This window comes from Tiliqua scincoides, chromosome 2 (assembly GCF_035046505.1).
Source record: "Tiliqua scincoides isolate rTilSci1 chromosome 2, rTilSci1.hap2, whole genome shotgun sequence".
Classification (NCBI taxonomy): Eukaryota; Metazoa; Chordata; class Lepidosauria; order Squamata; family Scincidae; genus Tiliqua; species Tiliqua scincoides.
Window position 1 is genome coordinate 201,487,138 of NC_089822.1, and position 26,035 is coordinate 201,513,172.

A 26,035-nucleotide genomic window follows, 5' to 3' on the forward strand; every position below is an offset into this window, starting at 1 on the left:
ATTTCTGAAACTTCAGCCCAGCCATTTTCAACCACTGTGCCGTGACACATAGGTGTGCCACGAAAATTGCACATAGGTGCAAGCCACCTAGGGGCAGCACAGTGTGCCTTGTCAATGGTCCATAAACTGGTGCTGTGCCTTGACCATTTTAGTGCCCTGACATTGTGCCATGAGATGAAAAAGGTTGAAAATCACTGCTTCAGCCTATGCATTTTCAAACTTTTTACTGTCACAATATACATTTCTTTTTCACCAAACTGCAACTAACATTCCAACCAAGCCAAATTCTGTGGTGGATTTGTAGGGTGATACCACAGACATGTAGAAAATGCACATGATCTTTAAGGAATATCCAGAAAGTCATTCTATTTCTGGTACCGAATCCCTCAGTTTTGGTCTACTGTTTGTGGCTGTGGTGTTCTCCCCAGGCTGTTGATCAATGCCACCCAAAGACCTTTGCTTCAGGCTGTATCGATCTGGGACTGTCTGTTTTGGCTGAAGCAGAGATCAAACTTCACCGTTTCATCTACGAGTACATCTACCACAAACATGTAGAAAATGCACATGATCTTTAAGGAATATCCACAAATTCATTCTATTCCTGGTACCGGATCCCTCGGTTTTGGTCTACTGATTGTGGCTGTGGTGTTCTCCTCAAGCTGTTGATCAATCCCACCCAAAGACCTTTGCTTCAAGCTGTATCAATCAGGGACTGTCTGTTTTGGCTGAAGCAGAGAACAAACTTCACTGTTTCATCTACATCTCCCACAGATATGTAGAAAATGCACATGATCTTTAAGGAATATCCACAAAATCATTCTATTTCTGGTACCGAATCCCTCGGTTTTGGTCTACTGTTTGTGGCTGTGGTGTTCTCCCCAGGCTGTTGATCAATCCCACCCAAAGACCTTTGCTTCAAGCTGTATCGATCTGGGACTGTCTGTTTTGGCTGAAGCAGAGAACAAACTTCACTGTTTCATCTACAGCACAGCCAGGCAGCCAGGCACCCAAGCACCGTCTGCCATGACATCTCTACTGCTTCTTCTGCTGTGTGTGATTCTTCTGAGTCCAGGGGGGTCATTTCTGGTGAGATTCCAGCATAGCTATTTAACTTTGATTCCTCCTTTCTGTTTAGGTTCTCCTAGGTTCACTCTATAATACCAACATCCCATGCCCCACTAAAATATTCACATGGAGACAACAGCTTGTTCACTGGTCAAACAAACTGAACATCCTAGATGTGGGCACAGGAGAGACAATCGTGCATGAAGAAGGAAAGCAAGAGATAATAGTGGTTAGTAAAGGTCTTAAAGAAAGGCTAGGTGATGGGAAGGAGTCAAAGTCATGGGGGATGGGGTGAGGACCTATGCCCCATTAAGTGTATCTTAGCAGCTTGGGCCAGTCCTGCACACTAAGTACTCATGATTTGCCACTATAGGATGCTTAGACCTGTTGACTCAACTGAGCACAAGGCTGAAAACCTGGACATTTGATTCTCTGCGGACTTTCTAGGGTACTACTTTATTTCTGGCACAAGGTATACACAGTTGTTGTGCAATTGTTTCAGAGAAGCTGAATGCCTTTTCCAAGTGTCTAAAGTGAACAAAAGGCATTTTCTCAGAATGCAAGTTATTTTGTCAGTTGGAAAATGTGGTTCAGTCATTCACACTTCCACTGCTGCTTGAAGCTCTGGTTGAAACAGGGTGGAAATTTTTTTAAATAAGATTTGTGTTCTGCCTTTCCTATGTTCAGTGTTATGTTCCTAAGTTCTGTGATAAGGACCCATGATATTACTGGTGGCCAGCAACATATTCCTATTCCTTCCTCCCAAACTACTCACCCAGTTTTGATAAAAGAAAAAGTGAAAAGGTGTCCAAGATATCCATTTATTTTCCTGCCTTTGGAGACTGAGAGCCCAATCCTATCCATCTTTCCAGTCCCAATGCAACTGCAATGCAGCCCCTTGGCAATGCAGCCAATGCATTGCCAATGCAAGCCAATGCATTGCCAATGCAGCCCCTTACCTTGTGGAGGCCTCCATCACTACCAACCACCACCACAGGATGCAGCACACACCCCATTGGCATGTCTACAAATGGTTGGCAACCTTCAGTCTCGAAAGACTATGGCATAAGCCTACAGCACCCATGTCTACACCTGGGTTGGAAAGTTGGATAGGATTTGATCCTAAGTACTGTATTTCCCTGTGTACCACTCCAGTGGGAGCTCTTACATAGCCTTTTAATCTCTCCCCAAAAAGCCAAACTCAGATCAACATCTGGCAAATATCTGCAAGGCTATTTCATTCCCCCATGATACCTGGGCTACCTCATGGTGTTGTGATTGAACCATGTAGAAATGTAGATGTCTAAGCTGCAAGTGTCCCTCTTCTGTTCAGGAACCCATACATATTTGTGTGTGTGTTTAAATGTTAATAGCATGCAAGAAGTCATGCTGCAGTAAGTTCACCTTCCCTATATGTATGGGGATACAGTACTTGGTGGGAAGCCCCCTCAATCTCATCTGATGCCAATGGAATGTGTGTCTCCATAGGAGCTGGAGCACTCTCCCTTGCCCCCATTTTCCCTGCTATGTACATGTATGTGCTTTGTGAGGAAAAAGAGCAGTCATCTGAGATCTCCTTTGCTCTCATCCCTGTTGTTTCTCTTTCCAGCTCTGCTTTATTCACTCAGCTGGGGTTCCTGCTGGAGGGAAGAAGCAGCTTTCTTCCTAGGCCCTCAAAGCTTGCTAAAGGGCCTCCAATATTCTTTTCTGCCACTAGCAGTGTTACCATACTACAAATTCACCAGCAGCCTTGAGATTTCTTAGATAAATGACATGTTTAAATCAAGTGGTCAAAGTAAATTCAAAAACAATTAGAAAATCCCCACCTAAAGAAATATTTTAAAAACACCAAAATATTTTAAGAAATTGATTTTAACCAATGGCAAATTACCAATACCGTTCACAAAAAGGGTGACCCACGCCTCAAACCATATTCACTCCGTTTCCATTTCAATGTGTTATGGAGGTAGAGGGAACAGAAATTCAATACATCATATTGTTTTGCTTTTTGGGGAAAAGGGACTCAAGTTTTGTTAAGATGCAAATGTAGATAAAATCCTTCTGGGTTCATTGTAACTAAGCATGACTTTTGAGGCCAGCAAAAGACAAGCCTGCATGGAGCCTTTAAGTTCTTTGCCCCCTGGAAATGCTCTCTTCAAAGCAGACTTGCCAAGACTATTGTGGATGTATAGACCATATTGGAAAAACAGGTATGCTGCAACACAGACATTTCTTTTTGATTTCCTAGCAGGGCCGACATGGCAAGCCATTTAAGAGGAAGCATGAAGGTAAGTAGCAACTCTGTGCTTGAGACAGTCAAGGAATCATAGTCACTGAGTACATTCTTAGACCTTGCAAGGTTGAGACTCTGCTGGTCCTTTCGGGCAGCCCAATCCTAAGGCTGCAATCCTACACACATTTTCCCGGGAATAAATTCTATCAAACACAATGGGACTTACCTTTGAGTAGACATGCAGAGGTTTGCACAGTAACTCCCCACATGTTGATACAACAGTGCCAGCAAAGCTGCTGCTGTATCCTGTGGGGGAGGGGGTTTGGCCTCTGGACACCTCCTCAGGGTAAACCAAGGTCAACATAGGGTCAACTCAACTCAATAACTGGCACAGGTCCAGGTTGAGCTGTGTAGCTGGAACAGGATTGAGAAGGGGGTTAGCATTTGGCAGATATCACTGTCACTCAACCCAACCACTTCCTGGGCCCAATCCACCCTCCTCCCCACTTCTATCACCAACCTGTTCTGCTCACCACCTCCCTGTTCCACCCTACTCCCATTCTTCCTCCATCCATCCTGCCTCCCCCACTGACCTACTGTACGCAGCAGATCTTCAGCCATCCACCAGCACCTGGGAGGCTGCTCCAGCCAGCTTGTCTGCTGGCAGACCAGCAGTTCATTCCAGTGGCTGCTGCTTTATGACAGCCATAAAGCACTTGCTTCTGGTGCAACGTGCATTCTGCTGGTGGCTAGGCATCATAGTATTGGGCTGTAAATGAAAAGTAGAAGTGGTCCCTTTCCTTAGTAAGTAGTGCAGTAGTCTACTGCCATGCGATAGAGGCGCGGGGAGCCTTGTTGCAAGAGGGGTGAGATCAACCCAAGACCTCCAGTCCCTGAGACAGTGTGCCTCTCCCTTTACCGAGTTTTGGGCCAGCCACTACTTCCAATGCTCTTCTTTCTCCTGCTTCCTGCATTCAGAAAGCAAGAGGAAAACAGAGCAAAAGTATGGAGGAGAGGTGGGCTGGAGGGTCTCCACACTTTCCATCTTCTCTTTTGAGAAGTTGGGGAGAGGGATGGGGGAGTGGCACAGGTGTGCAGGTACCCCCACCATGCCACTGCCTGAGGTTTGTGCCTCAGCTGACTTACAGATGGCCCAGCCTTAAGGATGCATAATTTTGCTGTGAGCAAAATTGGCCAGTTTGATTTTGTTAATCAAACCAAACAGATGTGTGCTTGAGCATTGGAAATAGTCACAGAATAGTAACACATTGCGTCCAGGAGGGGAGTAGTCTTGCTGCTATATAGGTTCTCAAATTATCATAGCCGGAGACAACAGCACTCATGATTAAAACCTCGGGGTATGCCAGCCATAAAATTCCAAAACAACAAACGTTGTTTGATGAATTAAAAACGTTTTGTCTTAGAATCGCTGTAGACATCATCAGGCATCCAAAGGCAATGGAATGGTGGAGTTTTGCCTTTAGATGCCTGATGATGTCTACAGAGATTCCAAGACAAAGTGTTGTTTTTAATTCATCAAACAACATTGTTGTTTTGGAATTTTATGGCCAGGGTACCCAGAGGTTTTAACCATGAGTCTTGCTGCTGTTTGTCAGGATTAAAATACACGTGACAGCTGTGGCTGAATAACTGCCCCCAAACCAGGTCACATGAAAAGGCCCTGAGAAAAGGCCCTTTGTCACTTGCAAAGGTGACTTTACAAGAGATGACCAGAAGCAGGAGCGACCTGCCAGGAAGAGCTCCGCTCCCCTTGCAAGGGGCACCTGAGGTGCTTCCAATATCCGAGCATGAAATATCAACACAGAATGATGGCCTCGAGGCCATCAGCGCAGAGAGGAAGGAGGAAGGGCACTACGCTGCTGCCCACGCAGGAGGCTCTGACTGCCAGCAGCCTCGCTTCAGGGGTGGCTCCTCTGCAGTGACGTCAGGGGCATCCCCTCCCCGCAGCCCCCGGCTTCCAAGGGCTTGGAGGCGGCCGGGTCCTCGTCTGGCTGGGCTGGGCGCGCGCCCTCCCTGCTGACGTCACAGGCCCTTCGTGGAGGCCCCAGCGCGAGCCACTCAGCGCCGGGCGCGTCAGCACAAGGTCCTGCGGGGCCTCCACCGCGGGTTCGACGCGACCTGCGCTGCACCCACAGCCCGACCGGTCCTCGCTTCGCTGTCCTAGAGTGGCAAGCGGGCACCGGTCCCCGGGTTCTTTTGCTCCCCCTTCCGGGGGGGGGCTCCGAGGGGCCTTGGGCAGGCTGCGGAGCTGCTTGGGGTCCGTCCCAGTGGAGGAGGGGCCACATGTGGGGGGGGGGGCGACGCCAGGAGGGTCTTGTGCCCAGGTCAGCCTGTCAGGTCAGCGCCTCTCTGCCCCCCCCAGCCGTGCAGGGGGACAGCCCTGGAGGGGCGCCTGGATTCGGACCCCTCCTCAGCCAGCTCCTCCCTCTCCACCTCGCAGGCTTGTTGTGAGAGCTGAGGGGGGAGTCTCTAGCTCCCCCTTAGCCATGCAGCACCAGGGCACCTGGGCTGAGATCCTTCCTCAGCCATGCCACGGCCAGCTCCTTCTCCTCCACCTCACAGGGTTATTGTGAGAACTGAGGGGGGAGTCTCTCCTGCCCCCTCAGCTGTGAAGGGGGGCAGCATTGGGGCACCTGGGCTCAGACCTCTCCTCAACAGTGACACGGCTAGCTCCTCTCTCTCCCTCTCCACCTCGCAGGGTTGTTGTGAGAGCTGACAGGGAGGGGTGAAACAGAGCAGGGGGTGGTGACAAGGGGGCCAGAGCAGGGGTGAGGAGGTGTGAAACAGGGCAGGGGGAGGGTGGCACCAGCTGGAGTAGAGACCAGGGCTACAATGGGAAAGTCTACAGTCAAGGGAAGACACACAAGTAGCCCCCAAAACAGTCCATGCCCTGAAATTACTAAACCAGAACCTGCGCTTAATAAAAAGCTCTTTTGATTCAGTCAACAGGATCCTCAAAGCCCCTTCACCAGTCTCATCAGTGGAAGCATCAGTGACATTTAACTCTGACATGACCTGTCTTGATATCCTGAGAGGCCAATTTACTATCATTGATCCACTCCAGTCATTTCAGAATTTGGACTTGTTCTGTGGCACCTAAAATAGGTGGGATGGATGCATTGCCTGAAGTGGAGCAGATCCCCTCAGGAGGTTCAGAAGATCCAGCTTTTTTAGTTTTACCTGACTGGACTCCGAGCTGGCATCTGAGTGGCCAGCCATCTAAAATTGCCAGTCACTCACAGTTTTGGAAGGAAAACACACTGAGGAGCAGTGCAAGCAGCAGAGAAAATGGCACCCTTGGGGCAAAGTACAGGACCTGGTGCTTGGGATCGCTTGGCAGGCGCTGAGTGCAATGCTGTAATTAGAGTGCTGCCAGCTTGCCCTGCATGCTGCAGTAGCGCTGGGTCAACCAATGGGAGGCTGTTGTAGATTTCCCCCCAGAGCCTGCCACCACTTTAGAGAGGTGCAGACCAGGTGCTGCAGTCACCCAGCTGGTCTACCAGCCTGGAGGCACTCACGCTAAACGCACTTCCTTCTGGGCTTTAGAGTGGAGTACTTGTGTGTGGCTGATCATGGGAGTCCTTGCCGTGGCTCACAGCCCACTCCACGTCACCACTCCCAAATTGACTGCTGACTAAAGGAGGGGGTGGGAAAGCAAGAAAAAGAAATGTCTTTGAAAAAACAATGCTGACAAGGAGCTCCAAAAAATGGCGACCAAGCTCAAGTGAGGCAGGAAATGGTCTGGGACTGGAACCCCACGCTCAAGAAGCTCCACTCACTTTTGAATTGGCCCTTCCTACTGCTTGCAATGAGGGACAATCCCATAGGTGTAGGAATCCCCCCACCTGCACCTGGAAACCAACATCTATAATTGCTGCTGGAATTGAACTGGTATCCAGTGTCCATGGTTGTAGGAGCATTTGTTGCCTAATCATCAACCATCATTTATACAATGAGGATTCCTCTGACTATGCAAAAACACACAAACTTCTTAAGGCTAGTGCATTCTGAAGGCATGGATGACTGTTCTGCTTAGATTCCTAAGTCCCAAGATTGGTCTACCCTCTGGAGACATGTGGAATCTATTGAAATTCATAATACACTGTGGGATATCCAGGGTTGGGAATTGGAGTCAGACTCGAACAGCAAAAATGCACATTTTTCAGTGATTCATTGACTCATAAGTTGTGTGCATGGAAGACTCTGAAAAACACTTGAGTCAGGGGTCTCCTGACTCGACACTCGTCTCCACACATGCAGACTTGAATCTGCCTGTGACTGGGTGTGCTTGCTTACTGTTTTTGCAGCATGTAAAACCTAGTGGAGCCAGCATTTAGACTGGGCAAGCAACAGGAAGGTTCTAGCCACAAGGCAGGGAAGGGTTAATAATGTATCAGAGCAGGAGGGGAGAGGCGGGAGAAAGCTCTTTTGCTGGTCTACCATAGGAAGGATGGTACCAGTGACCATTGGACAAATTATGGATGTTCTGATACTTTCTTTGGCTGAAGTAGAGCAGAAGGAGGAGCCTAAGGGGGTTCTTGCCTTACAGTTGGCTGCAAATGCCCAGGGAGGGGAAGGCGGCAGTTCATAGCAATCATGCTTTCCAGTGCATGGCTGGTGGGGAGGAGGAAACATCACTGAATGACTAGCTGAAGTGGGACTACTTCTGAGTAGAGCTGCCAAGGAGCAGGTCATCCTGATAAGTCTCACAGGTGCCGCATGTGACCCTCCTCCCTCTTGCAACTTCTGTGCCTACTCTCACGCAGTTCCTCCCACTCCCTTCCACCCCGCTTACAGATGGGCAGGGACAGCAGGGGAGTGTTCAAAGACAACACACATTCCCCTGGGCAGCAGCCCCAGTCATTGGCATCCTTCAGTCTTGGAAGACTATGGTATCGCGCTCTGAAAAGTGGTTCTGGAACAGAGTGTCCTCTCCAGTGCGCGAAGCCTGGGTAAGGTAGATATGGAGGATAGACTGTTACCCATGCAGCAAATCCCCCCTCTCCATGTCACTGAAATGGTCCAATAGAAAGGCAGAAGCCAATACGGTTGGTTCCAGCAGCGTCGCAGGAGTTGCCAGAATGTGACTGTGTTCGACCATGAACTGCCTCAGGCACTCTGGCTCCGGATTTTGCCTCGAGGTTGACTCCTGAAGCCTTTTCCATAACTGGATGTAGCCACAAGGCAGTGGAGGTTGGGGATCAGAGTTTTCCTTCTCTCAGATGAGCGGTGGCTGTTTAGTTGCTTCTTATAAAAAGTACAGCCAAACTGAGGGCCTATTCTTATCCCCAGCCCCCAGGGGACACAGCAGCCCCAACCACTGGTATATTGGCTTTTGGACTCCTTTTTAAAAATCTCTGTGCAGTAGAAGCAAACCATTTACTTTTGTCTTCCAGAGACAGCATCTAGTCAAGAGCCCTGCCATTTCCCCTTCCGCTATCAGCGACAAATGCATGATTCCTGCATCCCAAGTACCCTTCCACCTTTGCACTGGTAAGCATCTCCTCACCATAGGATAGCATGGAGAGTAAGAACTATTAAGTGGAGCATGTTGGAAGGGGAGAGAAGCTTACTGAGTCTTGCATGGAAGCTGAATCCTGAAATACGTGGGGAAGTCATGACTGAGATCTGGCATCTTTTGGCATGTTCAGCTTCCATGCATTGCTTCCATGACTCGCAAACTTTTCTTTATCAGGTGTGCCACCACAGAAAACTATGACCGAGACCAAAGATGGAGGTATTGTGGGAAAGAGGAAAGGCTAAGAGGTAAGTCATTGGTGGGAATTGAAGATGCCAACCAACCTGCAGGTGGAGTGATTAGAGGCTTTTTTTCAGAGTGTTTGCATGTCCCAATCCTACATTCCATTCTGTCTGTGCCTGGTCCAAGATTAGGACCCAATTTTGGCAAGTATGACTGTTATCAGTGACATGTGGTGGGGTCCAGACCCAGGGAGGCACAGCCACATGAATGCATGCTCATTCTCCCCCTCCCCCTTCCTTCCTCCCTAAGCTCAGTCTCTCTCAGTTCCTTCCTTGAAAAACAAACATAAACTTACTCCCTCCCCCCCCAAAATAAATTAAAAAACTAAGGAGAGCTCAGTGACATGCCCCCTGTGGCAACCAAAAAGCTGCCTCTCCTGGTGCTTAGAGAGCCAGTCCATTGAGCAGGCTCCCTGCTTTTTTATGGCTTAAAAAAAAAACAAAAAAAACACCACAGAACCAAAACAACTCTTCCTGCTGCTTCCCCGGAGCTTGCTGATGCAGGCATACTGCTTTTTTTAAAATTGGAAGCCAGGTATGATTACAGCCTAACCTGCTGAGGCAAATATTCCTGCGGCCTCCCTAGCTACTGCTGATGCAGGCACCCTGCCTTCTTTTTTTCCATTGAAAGTCAGCTATGATTGGTGCTTCCTTATGTATTATAATGGGTGTGTGTGTGCTGCTAAACTCACTGACTCTGCTCAAGAAGAAAAGAGCAGACAGAAAGGCAAGGAACTTTTTTCTTTTCACTTGTAGGGTCCTTGTGCTTTTATTTTTTTACTTGTTAGCTCTGCCTCCCCTGACTGCACATCACTGGCTGTTATCTACATTTAATGGCTCTGCTGCAACAGCAAGGCAAAAGATCTATGCAGCCCAATCATTGGCGTACTTCAAGCTACAATGAGCTAGTTCCTGGAGTCCCAGGTGGCGGCGGTGGCCAGGGGAGCCTTTGCTCAGCTTCGGCTGATTCGCCAGCTGCGACCGTACCTGAGCTGCGCGGACCTGGCCACAGTAACCCATGCCCTAGTGACATCTAGATTAGATTATTGCAATGTGCTCTACATGGGGCTGCCCTTGAAGACAGTCCGGAAATTACAACTAGTACAGAACGCGGCTGCTCGTGTGGTTGCTGGGGCACGTCGGTTTGACTCTGTCGAGCTGTTGCTCCGGCAGCTACACTGGCTGCCGGTTCTGTTCTGGGCCCAATTCAAGGTGCTAGTTTTGACTTTTAAAGCCCTCTACGGCTCGGGTCCGGGGTATTTGAGGGACTGCCTCCTTCCCTACAATCCTGCCCATGCTCTTAGATCATCTGGGGGGGCCCTTTTGACTGTGCCGCCACTAAAAGATGTGAGAGGGGTGGCGGCCAGGAAGAGGGCCTTCTCGGTGGTGGCCCCCGAACTGTGGAATACCCTCCCCTTAGAACTGAGAACTGCTCCCTCGTTGCTAACGTTTCGGCGTGGACTGAAGACCTTTTTATTTCAAAAAGCTTTTAATTGTTGACAGGCTGGCTGGCGTTCTTGCTTTTATATGAAAAGCCACGGGGTTTGTTTGTTTGTTTTTAGATTTTTTAATTATGTAAATTGCAGTTAATTGTTTTTAATGTTGTACTTTTTAAAAAATGATGTAAGCTGCCTTGTGTGCCCGTTGGGCAAAAAGGCGGGGTACAAATAATAATAATAATAATAATAATAATAATAATAATAATAATAAGTTCCAAAAATAACAAGTTCCATAAAAACATAAGAACAGCCCCACTGGATCAGGCCATAGGCCCATCTAGTCCAGCTTCCTGTATCTCACAGCGGCCCACCAAATGCCCCAGGGAGCACACCAGATGGAAAGTGGGACCACCAGCAGCAGGCAGAATGGCCAGTGACATGCGGATCCCAGTCCTTGTTGTAATGTCCAAATGGCCAGAATCCTTTTACTAAGCATGACTGACTTTTGGCATTTTTCTGTAGGACATTGTGACCCAAACCCTTGCCAGAATGGTGGTGTCTGTGAAGCTCGACGAACTGGCTTCCACTGCACCTGTACAGCCGGTTTCCATGGGAGACACTGTGAGAAAGGTAGCAGAAATGGGATCTTGGAGCAATTGGACCTTCTTGATAGCTTGGTCTTGGCTTTGAATAAATGCCCCACTTGGCACTCTGACCAAGTAAGAAAGGTCTTTTCACTTCCATCGTCAGTCTCCTTTCTGAGGTCAGGAACTAAATGGCTTCCATGACAATCAAGGCTGCTTGAACTCCTGTCATCACAGTCCAGTTGTCAAGGCTTGTAGCTCCTACCTCGACCTCCTGGTGCCAAGTGGTTTCAAACTCTTATCAAATATCAAATTTTCAAATTGTTACAAAATTGTTAAGATCCATGATGTGGTACTGGCAGTTCCAGGGAACCTGGAAAGCTGTAAGACTTTCCATGTCCTAGAGAAGCCCAAGGGATTCAGGACAAATAAGTAGTTGCTGCTGGACCACCTCCAGAGGGCAGGCTGCACTGAGTGGAGGTTGGTATGCTCTCTGAGCAGACTAGTCACCCTGGGCCTTGCTTTCCAGAGAGCTGCTTTAAAGCACATGAATTGCTGCACTTTGGTGAGAGGGAGACATGGTTGCAGTATCGGCTTGATCAGTTGGAGGAGTGTCGTTGCGCTGGAAAGAAGATGGTCTGCCACCCTCTCCATGGGAAGGGTAAGAGCTGGACAGAATGAGTTTACAGATAGCATTGCAACAAAGGGGAGAGATTTCTCTCATAATGGATGGGACAATGTAAACCAGGTCACTGTCAGCTGGAGGGAAGCTATCTTACTGTGGGCAAATATTGCTCAGATTTCATCTGAATTCATTACTGACAAAGTCATTTCTAACTAGAGTTGCCATCTGGACCATCAAATCTGTCTAATTTGCATATTGTGCAAATCATTTCCAGTTAGGCAAACTGAGTGGTGGGTTTAGGAAATTAAACATCACCACTGCATTGTCATTTTAAATGCTCACTTCCCAAGAACCTTTGCAGAAACGCAAAGGCTTTTCATGCATGCTGTTGCATGTGACATGTAAATATTTGTTATATCATGCCATCCTGTGTTTTGCCATAAAATGATCGCAGGACAAATTACAATTATTTATTTTTATTTATTAGATTTGTATTCCGCCTTTCTCCCCGAAGGGCACCCAAGGCGGCTAACAATCAAGTTAAAATACAAGGCAACAGATAAACATTAAAAATACAAAACACTTAAAAACAATTAAAACAATAATAATGTTTAGCTGAATCCTCAAAGGATAAACAAAAATTAAAGAAAGTGGTTTGATAACCCAATCCTTTGCATGCTCACTCAGTTCCATCAAGTTCAAAAGGGCATTTCTAATATAAATACATAGTCTAGGGCAGGGGTGTCCAAAGTTTTTGGCAGAAGGGCCACATCATCTCTCTGACACTCTGTCAGGGGCTGGGGGGGGGGGAAAGAATTAATTTACATTTAAAATTTGAATAAATTTACATAAGGTTACATAAATGAATATATTATAGATGAACTTATAAGAATGAATGAAGGTCTTGCAATAGCTCAAGGCCTATAAAAGGCCTTGCACAAAGCAAGGCTGGCCTTTCCTTTGCTGCCGCTACTGCATCATAGACGTGAAACAGCAAGCAGTGGAGGAAGCCCTCATCCCACAGCTCACGCGAGAGGTCAAACAGTTGCCCTCATGCTGAGAGCAGTTGCGTCAGGCCAGTGAGGGCTCCAACAAATCTCCAGAGGGCCAGAGGCTCATTGGAGACTGGGAGCTCCCTGAGGGCCGCATTGAGAGGCCTCGAGGGCCGCAAGTGGCCCCAGGGTCGGGGTTTGGGCACCCCTGGTCTAGGGTTGCAGCCTAGAAGCCCAATCTTATCTAAGGGCCCAAATCCAGAGCCCTGCAAGCCAGCTAACCATCAGTATGCACTGTCAACATGCACTGTGGGCATTAGCGCCAGCCCAGCACTGGAGCTGGCCCAGCGTGAGCCCACACTGGGACAGTGCCATTTGGAGGTTGGCAGTCTGCTGCCAGGCACTTGCTAGGAGTGCCAGACAGAGGAGAGGTACGTCAGGGTGGTGGGGAGGCATTCTGGGGCGGGTGGAGGGTGGGGGAAGGTGTGACAGGGGAGGGAGGAGGCAGTACTGGCAGAGCTCAGTTTCACTGGAACCGGAGCTCCGTGTTGGCCTCGCAGCCAATACAAGGCATCCTTACTGTGCGCCGGCTGAATGGCTGACGCAGAGTCGAGTAGCCCCATTGCAGGGCTGCTTCCCTTACTCAAAGGAGGGGGGGTAAATGTCTCCTTCTCCTGAGGAGCTGCTGCCAGCTGCCCGGTGCGCTCAGGATACCTCGGCAGCCATTTTGGTGCCATGACAGCCCCACACACCCCACACCCACATACAGCTCAGGATTGGGCTGTAACTCTCCACTCTACTGATGCAGCCAGGCCACCAGAGTGCACACTGCATACTGCAGGGAAGCAGTTCCACAAATCTCCTCTGGGTAAGGGGACATTTGTTCCCTTGCCTGAAGGTAAGCTTCTGATGCTGCAATGGGTCTACTCAGATCTGTGCCAGCCCGGGAAGGCAGATTGAGGCTGGGAAGGGTGATAGGATATTGGCAGTGCTGCTGCCACCAATATCACACACTTTCTGGCTTTGATACTCACCCCTCCCCTCAGTTTCCACCCCATTCCTCCCCCTCTCTGCAGGAGTTCCTGCTCTTGATGTCTGTTTTTCTTTCATGTGGCACAAGTGAGAGTTACTCATAGAATGCAATGTCACAATAATGCTACATATACAAATTTCTGATCATACAATCTCCCAAGAATATAGCTTATGAAACATTATTTACCAAAAAGTCTTCTAATTCAAGAATCATCAATTGTAGTAGAACCTGGAATGGCAGCATCTGTTTTTTTGCAGATCTCCAGTTCAGTCCCACTCTCTCTTGGTTGCCATCACTCTGCTCTCAAATTATTAGACCTCCTGTCATCTTTGGGACCTCTCTAGATTCCTGCAGTCATGAGATCAGGCCTTAAAAGTGGACATCACTGGTTTACACTGTTCAACAAATTTTAATTTTTTTTATTTTTTACAAAAGCGATGTTAGCTGTTCGTTATAGATTTTTGGTTGCTAAACATGAAAATCACAGTTAAAATACTCTCCTAGCTCAAATTTCCAAATAAATCGACCTTTTCTGTTTATATATATTAAAATGGGATGTTATAATAGCGACACTTATAAGTCAGCATGGCAAACGTTTAATTCTGGTTCGGGTGAGTTGGATCATGTGTCTTTGCCTCGTGAATCATGTGATCATGGCGAAGAAACGGTTGGAACCAGATCCATCCAGTCTGGACATCCCATTGAAATATATGTGATATATATACAAAATATAAATGGTCAAATTAATCCAGAACTGTAGCTAATAGAGAATTTTAACTGTTATTTTCGTGTTCAGCGCCCAAAAATCTGTAAAGAAAAACTACTTCCATTCTTGTGCAAATTTCATTGTTGAACAGTGTTATTGGAACAAAGTTTCATGCATCCGGTGCAAGTTTGGGGCCAAAGCTGCACAACCCAAAGCAAGGGGAAAACTTTCCCCTTACCTTGTGTCGCGCTGCACTGGCCCCAATGGGTCCTCTTTGATCTATGTAACCTGATGAGACGGTGTAGATCCGAGCAGAACGGAGTGGCCAGGGGCTGCTCCATGCTACCGGGAACAGGGTCAGGATCTGGCATAACTGTCAGATCCTGGTCCCGCCTCCTGTCTGCGCCCGCCCGCCTCTGGGAACGCCCACCATCCACCCTCCCCCTGCCCTGAAACACCTCCTCGCTGCCTCCCCCCCACGCCCCCCCCCAGACTTCTGCACCGGTTGAGCTTGGCTGACGCAAAGGACGCAAACTTACCCCGCTGGGCCTGGATCCGGTGCAGGGAAGCCAGCACAACTCCTTGCACTGGCCTCCCCGACTCCTGAGTTGGCGCAAGTGTGCCTTAAGGCACATTTGCAACACCCCCAGGTCAGCACAAGTGACTTGTGCTGGCCTAACCCAGCACCCTTAGATTGCGCCCTTAGTCCAATATTCTTCTTATCCCAGATCCTAAAACAATCATAATACAGTAACATAAATAAAAAGACCACCATAATATTGTATTTCAATCATAATACATACGTATTACATGAAAGCAGTTCATTTGAGGCAGGACTCAGACCAGAGTGCTAGAACTTGTTTGCACTCCCAGAGCTCAGTCTAGGCTATAGTTGCCAACTAACTAGTTCTGTCATATGTGTTTGGTAGCCACCATCAGCACTGTGAGGATGGCCACAGTACAAGCCTTCCACACAGCTGTGTGTCTGTCTGTCAATGGACAGCTTGCTAACTGATTAAGGAGGTGAGAGCATCTCAACTTGATGTCCCAGCTTCCCAGCTTCACTTCACTTCTCTCACACAAACATCCCTGTACAATCGCACCCATACACTCTTGAATCCTTTTCTTTCAGTAGTTCCTTGGTTGTGTAAGGCTGTGGAAATGGGAGGTCATGCACTTTTCAGGTTAAAGAAATAGGCGGGTTTGTTTAATCAAAACAAAGGATCCACTGAAACCTTCAATATTGTAAGAGCTACAACCCAGCAGGGATCCAGGAAGGTTTCAGTGGAGGCTATTGTTCCCCTGTGGTTAATATCAGTCATTGGACTTCAATATACATGGGGGAGGGGAGGGGAGGGAACAATACACTATGTTGATTTGTAACCCATAGCCCTGGGCTCTGGATGTGACTGTCAGATTCCCAGGTCAGCCTCAGTCTGCGCACCATCATTTAGGGGAGAAGGGGTCTTCAGGATAGAGGTGCTTGTTCGTGTCAGATATTAGTGATGGACTGCTAGATTCTCAGCTGAACCACTGATTTTGGAGCTAGACTTTACTCCCTTTCATTTCTATAGTAGAAAATGTGTTGGGCATCCATACTGCTTTCTCTGACCCACAGCATGTGCAACTAATCCCTGTCTGAATGGAGGCCGCTGTGTCGAGTGGAAGCAAACTTGGACCTGTAGCTGTCCTGATGGCTTTTCTGGGCCTCTGTGTGATGTAGGTATGACTATCCTGAGTTCCTTGAACTGGGGGCTATATGTTGGATATCAATTAATGTTTCATTTATGTGTTTACAATTGCTTAGCTTTGAAGCCATGCCAAGGAGTGGGCAAAGTGGTGAGAATCAAGACTGGCCATATGAAAAAGCAATGTACACTGAAAAAGTAACTACTATATTTCTATTTGTATCCTTTTCTTGAATTCTGAAAAAAAGATATTCAAGAAAAAAATTCAAGAAAACCATGTTTGTTAGTCCCTACAATATTCATTAAATGTACTACCAAATGTGCAATGACAATGTTATGAATCATTCAGAAAGGTTAGAAAACAGTACAGCAATCTACAGTGAACAACTATGTAGTCTTGGTTCCACCATCTCAAAAGGGATAAATCACCAGGATATTTGTGGTGCAACGGACATGGACCTAGGAGTCCTGCTCTCAAACCACTGATCAGCCACAGCCTCACTCGAAGGCATCTCTCAGCCTCGATTTGCTGTCTGTAAACTAGGATTTAAAATGACCCGCTCCACAAAGTTGTTGTGATGATTTAAAACTTTCTTTAAACAATTTAGGGTGCAGTCCTAACCAACTTTTCCAGCACTGACCTAAGAGCAATACAACTCCAAAGTAAAGGAACAAACATTCCTTTACCTTGAATGCCCCCAACTGCCCCCCAACTGCAAGATATGGTACATGCCCCATTGGCAAGGCTATGACAGAGCTGGAAAGTTGGTTAGGATTTGGGCTTTAGTGTACTAAATAGGCTCTAACTATTGGAAATAATAATTTTAAGAATCATAACTGGCAGGGGCAAAAAAAAATAAGGTGTAGATTCCCATTCTGCTAGAATGGAAAGGCATCTAGTGAAACTAAAAATGCAGCTTGTTTCAAACAAGCCAATAATTCACACGTGGAGTGTCACTACAATAGCATAACTGAGTTTTTAAAAAGAACTACATATGTTCGAAAAAGAAAGAATTATCAAAACCCATTAAGTCAGAGGGCATAAATCTGGATGAATAAATCTTATTTATGAATGCCATTAGTCTGAATCAGGAAGGTTATTATTCCTACATTCTTAAACAAATCCATGAGAAGATAGAAAAATTTTTGCTCTGCCCAGTTTAAATTCTCAGAGAGAGAGAGAGAGAGAGAGAGAGAGAGAGAGAGAGAGAGAGAGAGAGAGAGATCATTCTGACCCCTTGCTTTCTCATTCTGAAGGTGGAAACATGATGAAGAAAATCAAGGGCACCTTGGTCTGAGGGGACTGGGGGTTGAGGGATAGAGGCACAGTGCACAGGCATCCACCATCTGTAAGGGGGCAGGGGAAGCAGTGAGAATTCGTGGACTCCAACCTTTCCAGGGGACCTGTTCCTGCAGTCTCTCCTAGTGCTAGATTTCTTCTTTCAGTAAAAATGTTTGGAGACAGGAAGAAAAATATGTTGAAAAATGTACTGTTGTTAAGGACTCCAGCCTTTCCAGGGGACCTGTTCCTGCAGTCTCTCCCAGTGCTAGATTTCTTCTCTCAGTAAGAATGTTTGGAGATAGGAAGAAAAATGTATTGCTGCCAGGAAGTCCGAGTGAAGCCATGACAGGCAGTGAGTGCTTTGAGTGATTCTGGAGGAGGGGCTGTCTCTTTGGGGGCATCATTATTGCCTGTTTCAGGACCCAATATCTGAAAATCTTAAGATTTGTTTTCTTAATTCCCTAGCCTACAATCATACCTGCTACAGTGGGAATGGGCATCTGTACCGAGGCATGGCCCACAGGGGCTTGTCAGGGAGACCCTGTTTGCCCTGGGACTCCCCCTTCCTCCATCATGAGTACTCCAGCAATTCTTTGGACAACCCGGTCCATGTGGGTCTGGGGGCCCATGCCTTCTGCAGGTGAGCTGTGTTTTCATACAAGTAGTGGGCATGTATACCAAGGAACTGATAGCAAGAGGGGCATGAGAGGTGGGTTATGTCTGGGACAAAAGATGGGAAGGAACAGAGGGAGGCTACAATCCTATCCACACTTTCCTGGGAGCAAGCCCCATTGAATATAATTGGACTTACTTCTAAGTAGACATGCATAGGATTGGACTCTGAGGCAGATATAGGGAAACTGAAATGATCTTCTACGTGATGAGTCTGCCAAGAGGACACTTTATTAATGCAGAAACCCTGACAATGACTTCAAGCCATGGTGTTTCGTGATGCGAGAGAAACAGCTTCACTGGGAATTCTGCAGCATCCCCCATTGCCGTCCCCAAACTACAGGTAAGACATCCTACTCTCTCTGGAAGAAATGGGATGTGGCTGAACCCCAGAACAGAATCAACCATCATGCTTTCTCCACAGACCATGTGGCCACCCCAGATGCAGGAAGCCATTCGGAACAAGAGCCGGAGTCCTCAACCACAGCCAGTCATGGTACTGAGCCCGACACTGGCTCAGATCTGGCTTGTGGGCAGCGCTATACAAAGACCACCTCTGTGCGCAGCCGTGTGGTTGGGGGCATGGTGGCACTTTCTGGAGCCCATCCCTACATCGCTGCCATCTACCTGGAGGAGCAGTTCTGCGGAGGGAGCCTCATCTCCTCCTGCTGGGTCCTGACTGCTGCCCATTGTTTGGAGAACAGGCAAGTCTTGCCATTCTTCCCCAGAGCAGAGCTGTTACTGAGAAGGTTGCCACCACTAGGGACTTGAAATGGAGGAGCTGAAAAGAGGGACTGTTGTTAACTCTAACATTCAGCTCTGCTGACCACAGATTTTGTACTATAGGCCAGATGCCTCCAAGATTTCAGTGGTGCTGGGCCAGACCCTCTATAACATCAGCACTGAACACTCTGTGAAGTTTCAGGTTCAGGATTATCAGCTACATGAGAACTACTCTATGTTCAGCAACCAGCATGACATTGGTGAGTTTTGCATGACAAACACCATGACTTTTTCTGCTGTATCCTGTACTCCAGCAATTTTCAAGCAGTGTGTTGCAGCACATTGATGTGCTGCAAATGATCCACAAGTGTGCCATGGGAGTTTGGGGGAGGGACATTTATTAGTAGGGTCACTGGAGGATGTCAGCCCCCCACCAGCAGAATTGTATACCTTGCCAATTGTCAAAAAACTTATGGTGTGCCTTGATAATTTTAATGCCTTGTCAGTGTGCCATGCAATGAAAAAGGTTGAAAATCGCTGCTGTACCCCCAGTGGGGCAGCTGATTTGACTACAAACAGCCAACTCCACCCCTGCGATTATAGCTAGTGTATGTCTGAGGAGAGGAAGGGGGCGGGGTCGGTTGGAAAATTGGGTATAGGATCTGACATGTACCTTTGCCAACCAGATCCACCTCCTTCGATTCTTGAAGTGTCGCCTGGTTTGGTCCACTTCCTACCCTGAACTGCCCATGGCCTGCCCCCACTGTCACCTTACCTGCTCCAGTGTGGCCTGGGTGTGCCATTGGCTGGCTGGCTGTTTCTGCTGCTACCTCTATTGTGCTTGGCAGTGGCACATCATTTATGGTGGCACCATGCTATTTAAAACAGCAGAATATGCCATCATAAATTGCAGCTAGGACTGGGCCATCTGTCACTAACTGTCTCATCTGCCTGCTAGCCCCTGCAATCCTTATCCTGAATCCCAGTAACCTGCAGTCTTCCACCTTCCCTAGCACTGGTGCGTTTGAAGGAAAAGACACCAGGACGTTGTGCTGAGTTTTCACACTCCATTTTGCCTGTGTGCCTGCCCAGTTCATTGGAGACATTCAATGGCAGCAAGCAGTGCCACGTTGCAGGATGGGGACATCAATATGAAGGTAAGATGGAAGTGGCCAGAAATAGGCATTGGTTGCTTCCACACTAGAGCTCTTTAGGACCAGGGCTAGCCAGTGCAAGAAGCAGACTGAGGGCCCAATCCTATCCAACTTTCCAGCACTGAGGCAGCTGCAATTACTTGGAAGGGGAATTATAACACAACCTTTAATATACCATTGCAGCAATATAGCATGCATATATAGCAGGGGTCTCCAAATTTTTTGGCCAGAGAGCCACATCAAATGTCTGGCACGGTTTTGAGGGCCGGGAAAAAAATTATATATACAATTTATATAAATAAATTAGAGATGGATGTTGGGGTTCCCCTCCTCCCACAGGTCTCCAACTTACCGAGGGAGAGGACTTCTGGGTCAGAGGATCAGGGAGGAAGCCGGTGGAGCATGGGGCCACCTCCCCATATGCTGCCTGGGCACTCCTGTGGGCGGCAAGGCACAGCAGAGGAACACTGCATGCCAGACCCCCCGCTTCGCCGTCCACCTTGGAGGAGGGAGAGGGGAGATAGGACGCAGGCCATTCAGCTGCTGGGCAGCCGCCCCTCCCCCGCCTTGGGGGAGAAGGGGAGCACTCCCCCACCTAACCAGCCGGGGCCTGCCTTGCCGGGCAGGGCACCTGGCTGTGACATCAGGGGCCCACAGCTGGACCTCCCGGCATTGTCTGCAGAGCTACCAGACCCAGGTGGGCAGGGCCAGCCCACCCCCCAAAGACAGAGACCAGAGCAGAGGCAGCAGCCTTCCCAGCCCTCTCAGGAGCAACCCTGGCAGCTCCAGGTGAGAGGAGGTGGGAGGGAAACAGAGAGAGGAAGGGGAAGAGTGCTGGTAATCACAGGGGAGGACAGTCCTAGAGACTGTCCCTTTTTGTACCATCCCTGTGAGGGAAGGGGAGGGGCCAAAGGGGAGGGGTTTGCCCTACATAAACCTGGAGGCCAGGGATGACAAGGCAATTGGGAGTTAGAAGAGCAGGCAGGAGGATCTGCTGCTAGCAGCCCCTGCTCCTGACTGGCAAATGCTGCCAACCCAAAGAGGGGGAACCGGGTGACACAACCCCCCCTTCTTCTAGTGAACTGTTCTGAGGCCTCCACAAGGGGGTCCCCCTCGGAAAGGCTGGGCGGGCCCTCCCCTCCCCCCACAGGGAGGCCTCACAATGGAACTTAGATGTGTGAATAAATAAATGAATGAATGGGCTCATTCATTCAACCTCTCTGGCCCTTAGAACACCCTCCAGGTGCAACCAGAGCATAGTTCCAGTCATGTTTGGCAAAGTGGGCCAGGAGCTTTCAGGGGACAAGAGGCTGGCAGGAGACAGGATAGGGGCTTGCCGCGGGTCACATCTGGCCCCCGGGCCGGGGTTTGGAGACCCTGATATATAGCAATATAGCATCACAGTCATATAGCATTAAAGCAACACTCACGGCCAAGAACTTTCTGTCTGCTTATATGTTCCATTCAGCACAGGTCCTTTCCAATACTAATTGAAGGTTTCCTGTTTGCAGGCTGAGTTCATCTTATTGCTTCCCCCTCAAGCATACCTCAGGAATTAGTGCTAAATTGCCCCATTGGTTTCTCCTTTCATAGACAGCTTTTGTTCCCTGTTGAGTTAGCTGTTTCCCCCCCCCCTTTTTTTTCTTAATCCTTTCATTATAGTAAAAAGCACTGCTTTGCTATAATGGAAAGAACACAGAAAAAAAGAAATAGAATGAAATCCATAATACACAGCCCTCTTAGGAAACCAAAGGTGACAAAGAAAGGGCAAATTTAGGGGCATTTCAGCAGTTCTCCCCCAGACACACTGAGCAAGAGGCAATAATACAGGCTCAATTGACAGACAGGAAGCTTTCCGTTAAAGGAACAGTTCTCCTTTAAATAAGGCTTTGCCTGTCTGCACTGGGCAAGCTGGTGCTGCAATTATGATTTATAGCAAAATGAACAAATAAACAAAAGCCACAAATCAGGCCTGAAACAAATTGGAAGACACAACAGAAAACACTGGAATGCAATGGCTCGAACTTTGTGTGGATACAAAAAAAAAAAAAACCCCGCATAGACAACAAGGCAATTCCAGGCAGTCATATCAATATGGCTGGGCCACAGCATTAAGCTCCTTCCTTAAGGAGGTTGTGAAGAAGAAGGGGTAGGCACAAGTGTTTAAGCCTGCAGCAGAGTCATGCCATTATGATGCCATGAATGTTCTCAGTGGGCACAAGGCCATGCAGGTGACAGGTTGCAGGCCCAGCCCAAGTCCATTTGGCTCCTGCCTTGTGGCAGGAAAGATGGCTCCTGCCATCTTTCATTGTGTCATTTGTTCTCTTTGGATAAACACTAGCTCCTCCTCCCCCACCTGGACCTTCCCCCTCTGTGGCTTCCCCCCATACTGGTCCTCTACACCATCTCCTACCTTCCTCAGTGGTGCTGGTAATGAGGGAAAGGAAGTTGTGGCACAGTCTGTTTTGAATTGACCGCCTAGAGCAGTGGCAGCACTCAAGTAAGAAAGCCCTAGGCATTAGGTGGGGCTGGGGGGTAGTGTCCTGCTGAGTCTTCGTGCAGGGCATGCCATTGTTCCTTCTACATAGCTTAGCGACTAGGGCAGGTAGGCACTGGCAGCTGCTCATTTGTCCATTTACATTGTTATGGCACTTTGCTTACAGTGCCACTCTTGGAGCCAGTCTATTTGCAGGAGGAGACAGGACAAGATAGCAGCAGATTTGGGGCTGCCGCTCCCCTTTCTGTGCTGTTGTACACCACCAGTCTCACCAAATCTCATTAGAGGGCCAGTCTCTACTGATAAGTCTTGGCCATCTTAAGGAGAATATCCCATCCCAACCATGAGATCCGAACACTCAGCATTTTTTAATGTAAACTACTGTGAGGCCACACATGTGTTTTGATAAATCTTGTCACTGTTCCCCCTCCCCCGCAGGAGCTGATAAACTGTCAGTATTTCTGCAAGAGGCAGACATGCCTCTCATACCACATGAGCAGTGCAGTTCCCATGAAGTACATGGGGTTCACATTACATCAGACATGCTGTGTGCTGGATACCTGGATGGCAGGGCTGATGCTTGTCAGGTAAGCTCTTTATGAAGCAATAGCAGCACAAGCTTTTGATTAAGCCAACCATTCACACTAGTATTTTCCCGTAAACCCCATCTATGTCCACATTCAGAGGCCTCTAATCAAGCTGCACGCCATGCTAGACAATATTTGCTTTGTTTGAATGTACATCCCCAAACACTGGTTGCACATCCTGCCCCCAAATGGACTTTGAAGGTGCATCTTATGCACCTTACAAGAAAGGCACTACTGTAGTAGTGCCCCAGAACATAGAGATAGGGATAGTAAAAGACAGGCAGCTCAATCCTAACCTGTCCTGGAGCAGGCAGTGTCCTGCCCTGCATCCAAGGCAGGGTTTGGGCGGCAATTGGTGCAGCCCAGGGCAAGAGGAATCCCTTCCTCTTACCCTGTGTCACACTGCAGCAGCCCCAATTGGGCTACTTAGATCTGTGCCACCTAAAGAGGTGGTGTAGATCCAAGCAGCCCGGAACTGCCCTGGGCTGCCTAGAACAGGATTAGGATCTGGATGTGCCAGATCCTGGCTGCACCCCTGCTTACGTCTCTCCCACCCATGGGCCTGCCCACTGCCCACCCTACCTCTGCCCTGAAATGCCACCCTCCCCACACCTCCGAGCTCAGTTGGTGTGGACTCACCTTTTAGGCTGGCTGAGTGGCTCCTGAGTCAGCCTCCTTCCTCTTAAGTGCTTTATGGCACTTTCACAACCATCTTGGATTGGCACAAGGGACTTGCGGCAGCCAGGGAGCTGTTGAGATTGCGCCCTGAGGGTAATTTGCTTGCAACTCAGAGTGACTGGAGTCAAGAGTTCCAGGTGTGGTAAAATATCAGCTTTCCTATTTTAGCATCTTCTTCCTCTTCCCCCTGAGGCTTCTTTGATGCCTCAGCCTCCTAAAAAAACCGATGAGGCATCCTGCTGCAGCAGCCATTGTTCTGGGATGCTTCCCTAAAGCACTAGAAATTAGCTCCATCACAGGAAGCCACAGCACCAAGCAGACCATTGATTCAGTGGATTTTCTGACTTCTCATCTGACTTTCCTAAGTACAGGTCATCCTAGCCAGCCCACCTGTCGGAAATGTCCTGGGGTAGTTGGCTGGGCATCCAAATCCCTATTAGATCAAAGGCCAATAGGGATGTCCAGGTGGTTGTAAACCATGCAAGCAGATGGACCTATGACGTCATCCACCCTAGTGTTTTTAAGGTCATGTATAAACATGCTTAGGTGTGGTGTCTGGGATGGTCACCAAAAGCAGCTGCTACTTGCAAAAAGCACACCCACTCATTCTGTGAGTGTGGGGACCAGAATCCTAGAATCATGTGAGGAAATAAAGTAGGACAATCCAATGCGATAGGGATTTGTGTTTATTTTCAGATTGTATTTTAACCTCTGTGCCAAACAGCCAACAGCCTCCCTTTTCTTGCCTGTTTGCTATTTGATCCATGCTTTGTTTTTATCCCTTGCCTATCCCCATCCATTGTTTTGATTCCTCCACCTTTTAATGAACAACTTTTATTTTCACAGTTTTATCTGTCTCATACACGTTCACTGAAGAGGGAAAACCTGTTTGCCGTGTTGCTTAGGGCATCATGTTCCACTATTATTAATTTCCTAAAGAAGAGACCTCCCCAGATTTAGGAACTCTCTTTTAACCAGTGAGGGAAACTTTCCCAAGTGACATCCTGTCTGAGATTCCTAGCCTAGGTGGCAGTGAAAAGACCACCAGGGATTTCTCCAGTAAATCCCAGCGGAAGGTTGCGTGGAGAGCACAGAGTGGAGTGCCAGTCACTAATCTGTAGGTGTCATGCTCATTTCGCTTCTCTATTACAGGGAGATTCTGGTGGGCCCCTAGTGTGTGAGGAGCAGAACGGGGCTACCCTACATGGCATTGTCAGCTGGGGCACAGGCTGTGCACAGGAGAACAAGCCTGGGGTCTATACCAATGTTGCTCACCACCTCGACTGGATCCGAAGCCACATGCGTTAGCCAACCTGAGCAGGAAATCCCAGTATACTAGATATTTAGCATTCTAAAGTCCAAAAATTGTCATATCTATATCACTCTTCTGCCACAAAATAAACCAAACTTGGGCAACATGATCATGTATCCTTGTCGTGTAGTGGTGTGGCAGTCTCTAGGGTAGCACTAAGAAGGACCAATATTCTTGACTGATTTCATTGCTTTGCTTCTCTCCCTCTCTCCTCCATCTATCCTCACATGCACATTCAAGCCTTCTCTGGGTGCCACTCTTACCAAAGAATCAGAGTTGGGAGGCCAATTGCTTGGTGGGTTAAAATCACAGACTAGGCAGGTTGGTTTTATTCAAATCAAAGGAAAAGATTTACTGGGAATCAAAATGGAACGGGGGGGGGGGAAGCAAATTCTATACTTGAGCTCAAGAGGCAAAGTTCACAAGAAATTAAAAACAGAGTCTAACAAAGACTTCTGACCTACACTGACACTGTTGAGGAGTGTCATGTATGCATTTCTTGGCCCAGCACATATAACTTTCGTTAGCAGCAGCTGCTGCACACCCAATATCCCATGCGGGCAGCGAGTCTATGTGAGATAGGAAAATATAAGGTCCCGGGAAATTTCTGTGGCCCCTTCTTTGGCTTCTGGGCCCCTGGTACAAATTACCCCTGTTACCTCCCTCTCATGGGCCCTGCTTCCCACCCATGCTGGAATGACTACTGGTTTTTCTCAGGCACTAGAAGGCCAGGTTTCTGACTTGCCCTCTTTCCTAATCACCTCTAGTTTCTTCTCTGCCCCTTGGTCCTCCTCATGGAGCACTGGCACTACTTGTCTTCATACATCTCATATTCCTGAGTTTTAGACAATGTCTTTGTGTCATGGGAACCAGATGGTGGAGCCTATGAAGGCTTAACATTGGCTCTCAGTAGGAGCTCTTAGCACTTTGGTACAAGCCAAATTTGGGCAGATTTGTATTTTGTGCATGTTCCTCCAGGAGAAG

The 26,035-nt window shown here is 48.1% G+C and overlaps 1 protein-coding gene across 1 annotated transcript; it reads left to right on the forward strand.

The window, feature by feature from the left end:
* The first annotated feature begins 1,023 nt into the window (after positions 1-1,023).
* F12 (coagulation factor XII) lies at positions 1,024-25,055 on the forward strand. The gene is made up of 14 exons (XM_066617048.1): positions 1,024-1,086; positions 3,317-3,353; positions 8,716-8,812; positions 9,015-9,085; positions 11,041-11,148; positions 11,632-11,763; positions 16,077-16,181; positions 17,894-18,068; positions 18,343-18,443; positions 18,549-18,804; positions 18,947-19,083; positions 19,837-19,980; positions 22,913-23,061; positions 24,892-25,055. Exons 1-14 carry the CDS (start codon positions 1,024-1,026, stop codon positions 25,045-25,047), a joined length of 1,731 nt encoding a protein of 576 aa, XP_066473145.1. The 3' UTR covers positions 25,048-25,055.
* Positions 25,056-26,035: the final 980 nt, after the last annotated feature.

What these genes read in the sequence shown, in the direction of transcription:
- F12 (XM_066617048.1), top strand. Translation starts at nt 1,024, where the DNA reads ATGACATCTCTACTGCTTCTTCTGCTGTGTGTGATTCTTCTGAGTCCA. An exon ending in CCACCCTCTCCATGGGAAGG is followed by an intron (nt 11,764 to 16,076) that starts GTAAGAGCTGGA and finishes TCTGACCCACAG; the next exon opens with CATGTGCAACTAATCCCTGT. An exon ending in GCCCATTGTTTGGAGAACAG is followed by an intron (nt 18,805 to 18,946) that starts GCAAGTCTTGCC and finishes TTTGTACTATAG; the next exon opens with GCCAGATGCCTCCAAGATTT.